The sequence below is a fragment of the Nerophis lumbriciformis genome, linkage group LG25 (genome assembly GCF_033978685.3).
Source record: "Nerophis lumbriciformis linkage group LG25, RoL_Nlum_v2.1, whole genome shotgun sequence".
NCBI lineage: Eukaryota > Metazoa > Chordata > Actinopteri > Syngnathiformes > Syngnathidae > Nerophis > Nerophis lumbriciformis.
Window position 1 is genome coordinate 13,555,001 of NC_084572.2, and position 4,545 is coordinate 13,559,545.

Sequence of the window (4,545 nt, forward strand, 5' to 3'; positions counted from 1 at the left end):
CCTGCTTATATCATATTGGCCAATACTCAAGGTTTTAATATCAGTATCTAGTCGGAAGTGAAAAAGTATTGGTACACTCCTAGGAGAGTATCTGTGTGGACGGTAGAGTGGACAGTGGAGGAAAGGGAGCTTTTGGTGGTGATTGTTTTTTTATACTATAGTAATTTGACTTTTATTTTTACTGTCATCTGATATCTATTTGTAAGTCAGGTTTTGTGATATTTATTGTGGTTTAAATCTAGCTTGTATATAATGAGTTTGACCATGTAAAGCACTTTGGGTCTCCCGAGAAAAAACGCTTCACTTATGCTTTTGTTGAATCCTTGTGGTCTTTTGGGGTCGAGGTTACAAAGAAAACTTCAGACATTGATCACAAATTCATAAAATCCTGAACTGATGCGATGTTGTCGGGGAAAAAAATAAGCCTCAAACCATCACAACTTTTGCTGCTACTTTTAAAAAAAAAAGCTTGCTGGAAATCAGGCGTTACAGGACAAGACAAACACAAAAAAACGGTGAATCTGTAGTAGGGACTGATTAAAGGCCTCTTTTAAATGCTGCCCTTTTTTTTTCCCCCAATGCCTAGTACTCTCTGCAGTTAAGTGAATAAAAGCCCTCGACCATTATTTGAGGAAACACTATGTTAATTAAAGGCTGAATTGGTGTGTAGGTAAGTTGGGATCTTTTCTGTTACTTTACTATTTTACTATTACAAAATAAAAGAGCAAACAGGCTGTGATTTAATGAGAAAAATAACCCAAAGCTGACATGCAGGCAGTTTTTAAAAAAATAAAAAAACAAAACAAAAAACTATATATAATTATATCAAAATCCTTAGATTTTTTTCAGTTTGCGGCCCTCAGTGGAAATGGTTTGGACAACACTGGCACAGAGATGGGCGATTCGGCTTAAAATCTATATCGCCATATATATTGCAGTCTATTGTGATAACAATATATGTCACAATATATTATTTGATATATAAATGATAATAGAAAACATTACAAAACAAGCTACAAAGGTTTCTAACTAAGTTGTTGATGTACGTGGTAACAAATTTCGTCATTATGTTTTATTATTTTATCAAAATAATTAGTAATCTACTTAATAATTTACTATCAATACCTTGTTACTTTCTGTTGTCACATAGTTCTAGATACACGTCTGTTAAAATATGATAAGCACTTATTCTTCTCTTGTTTTGATACTTTTCATACGTTTTGGCTGACAGTACAAATCTTGATATCAATCCAAGTAGTTACAGGGGCAGTATCGGTCATACCAATGCTGAATCTGATACTTAAAATGTTCAACATCATTAAATGACTAAATCTTTTTATCAAAATTATAATCAGACAAAACGCAGGATTGCTGTGTAACAATATCAATTAAATATTGAAATTATTTTTTACCACCAGCTGTGATTTAAATCATTTGGTTTTTGCACTTAAAGTCTTCCTGTGTCCACGGTTTTATTGTCTGTTTGTAAACAATAACAAAATACTTTTTGATATAAATATATCGATCTAACACTGTAATGTCGACCATATACTGTTACTATAAATGGTACAATTACTGTCGATATTTGTATCGCTCCGCCCACATTCAAGAGCTGTCACTTGTGGTTTGCTATGTTTAGCTATTCCTCGTCCTCCAGTGATAATGTTACTAGTAAGAAACTTAGTTTAATTGCCGCCATAAGGACGAGGATTGCTGACTTAGAAGTGGAGGGACGTTAGCCGCTAGCGAAAAAGCCACATTAGCGGGACACATTTAGAATCAGTCATCAACATACATTATCACGATTTATCATCTGCTAAATATATATCATTTATAGTATATTGTGTATCGTCGGTATTGCGCAACCCCTCCCCTGGTATAGGTGGTAAAGAACATGGATGGAAAGCCCTATGTTTACGTGTATTGACTTTCTTGCTCCATGTCCTGTCTCCCTGTAGGTGGCAGTAGTGGACACCCCAGACTGGTTCCACACCGAGCGTACCCCGGATGAGGTGCGAGCTCAGATCTCCTCCTGTGTCGCCCTGGCCAGCCCGGGACCCCATGCCTTCCTCCTCTGCGTCCCGACAGACCAGCCGTCAAAGACGGAGCTGCAAGCCCTCAGTGCCCTGGAGGCCGTGTTTGGCCGAGACGCCGTGGAGAAGCACACTCTGGTCCTCTTCACGTACGCGGACCGCCTGAAGGGTGGCGGCAGCGTCGAAGCGTACATCGCTGACCAGCGGGAGGATTTGTTAAAGCTGGTGGAGAAATGCGGGGACCGCTTCCACGTGATGGAGCGACACGGCGGGAATGTGGTGGAGCTTCTGGAGAAGGTGGAGCAGATAACGGCGGAGGCCGGGGGGCAGTGTTACTCCTGCCCCGTTTTCCAGGAGGCTGAGATTAGAGTGAGAGAGAAACAGGCCGAAATCGCCAGGGAGAATAGGAAGAACATGGAGGATGAGAACTTTCGAGCTGAACGGCGTTCTCTCTACCCTTACATGCAGACTGTGACCGAGGAGGAAGTCAGAGAGGAAGAGATTGAGAAAACGCGGACCGAGGCGGAGTTAAGCGTCAGCACCATGACTATTGACAGCGTCCCGTCCATCACGATGGCCGACGTTTCTCCCTCAATGCTCCAGTCGGTGATGGAGAAAGTGCAGTCCAACGCAAAGATGCTGCCCAAGCTGTTGTCAGACAGCTCTGTGTGGGTCAGCGACGGAGCAAAGAAGGTGATGAGCTCAGTGGGGAGCGGAGCACAGAGCACCCAGAAGGCGGTGGGGGACAGTTCCATGTGGGGGACGGTGGGAGCTCAAGCTGGACACGTCTCCAAGCAACTCGGAGACAGCTCCGCAGCAGTCGGGTCTGGAGCAAAGGCAGCAGTTGGGTCTGGAGCAAAGGCAGCAGCATCCAGTTCCGTGTGGGGGAAAGTGGGCTCCGTCGGGTCTGGCATCGGCAGCGGCGCTAAGAGTGTGGCGCAGAGTCCTGTGTGGGGAAAGGTTGGATCCGGGGCCAAGTCTGGCGCCAAACTGGTGGCCGGTGGCTCCGTTAGACTTGGAGCTGGACTCGGCGCCGGCGCAAAGAAGGTGGCCCAGAGTCCAGTGTGGGGGAAGGTAGGCTCGGGGGCCAAAGCAGGCGCCAAAATGGTCACAGAGAGTTCTCTGTGGGAGAAAATGACGACCAACGTCAAAAATATTCCCAAACTCGTCATCGCTGGCGCTTTGCTAGGTTTGGCGCTGGGCGTGTTCTTAGGAGGGGCCATCGGCGGGGCCGTAGGGGCCGTCGTCGGCTCTGCCGCAACCGAAGTTGGGAGACGAAAGTTTGCCAGGAAAAGCACGCCAGAAAAGGTTGCGAGCAATGTTGAGAGACGGGTGAACGACACCGTGGATTCGCTGGTGAAACAAGGACAGAAAGCGATGAAGGCAGAGTGATCTTGCCCAGCAGGGCTATTCAAACCTGGCGTGGGAATGACACCAAACCCACTTCAGTTCAAAACTTCAGAGACTTCAACATTTTGCAGCAAATTCCTAAAATTCTGTTGTATCGAGGAACTCGGACCAATGTAAACACTTTGCCAGTTTTACTTTAACCTCTGAAAGGTCAGCGTCCACTGCAGTGGACACTTGTATTTTGCATAACAAGGCATTTTTTTCCTGAAATGTCGAACAAACGTCCACTGCAGAGGACGCTGGGTCTCAAGATAAGAATAATTGTGAAGGGAGAACTCCTGGTTCTTTACTTTCTGAAGATGTGGCCCCCGGTTGAACAGCCCTGCTGTACATTATTCATCATCTATTGTGCCTTTTTGTCAAATGACATGAATTACCTTATAATATCTTTAATTATTCCAATATTTGCTCGATTGCTCACATCTCAAACAAATAACTAGATTGTACATATTTACGTTTGACACCAGTTCCTTTTATCTGCTTGTTGACTACTCCTGTTGTACTAAATGTTTGTCTAACGCGCTTGCATGCAATTGAAATAAAAGAACATCAAGTATAGAAGTTGTCACATGTTTGACCTTTTGTGATATTGTTTTTCTGTTATTGTAATTGGTTTTATAAAATATAAGTGTCTTACACTTCCAGGTCACCTGTGTAGGTAAGAATGTCACATGACAAGTTAGAAAGTTCAGAATGCTGTTGATTATTTTCCTAAACTGCACTGTGCCAGGCGTTTGTCCTCAAGAGAACCAGCGTCCACTCCGGTGGACGTTTGTGTTTGGTCTTTTCCTTTTGTTTAATTTTACAGGGGAAAATAGCTTTGTTATGCAAGCACTGTAAAAAAAAATGGTTCCTTTAAGTGTCCTATTGCAAAAAGAATGTGACTGCCTTACATGATCAGTTTGTTCTTTTGTTTATTATTGTGTTTCTGTTTGTCATTGGTGATTGACTTGCTCCTTAAGCAGACTAAAGCTTTCATGTTGCTGCATGGCCCTAAGATCTTGCTGATGTTTATTCGCCTTTTGAAGTAAAGTTGGCACTCGCACTGTTTTACAATGTTAATACTGCGACACAATTGCTGCAACTTTTTCAAACTTTATTC

General features: G+C 43.4%; 1 protein-coding gene across 11 annotated transcripts in view; it reads left to right on the forward strand.

The window, feature by feature from the left end:
- Positions 1-4,194, forward strand: part of LOC133621616 (GTPase IMAP family member 8) — a 39,523-nt gene extending 35,329 nt beyond the window's left edge. For 7 of the 11 annotated variants that reach the window (XM_061983800.1, XM_061983799.1, XM_061983803.1 and 4 more), the window contains one exon: positions 1,959-4,194. In XM_061983800.1, coding sequence (XP_061839784.1) covers positions 1,959-3,425 — 1,467 coding nt within the window. In that variant the 3' untranslated portion in view covers positions 3,426-4,194. The remainder of the gene's footprint in view (positions 1-1,958) is intronic. The other 4 variants (XM_061983806.1, XM_061983805.1, XM_061983804.2 and 1 more) reach the window with 3 other exon arrangements.
- The last annotated feature ends 351 nt before the right edge of the window (positions 4,195-4,545 follow it).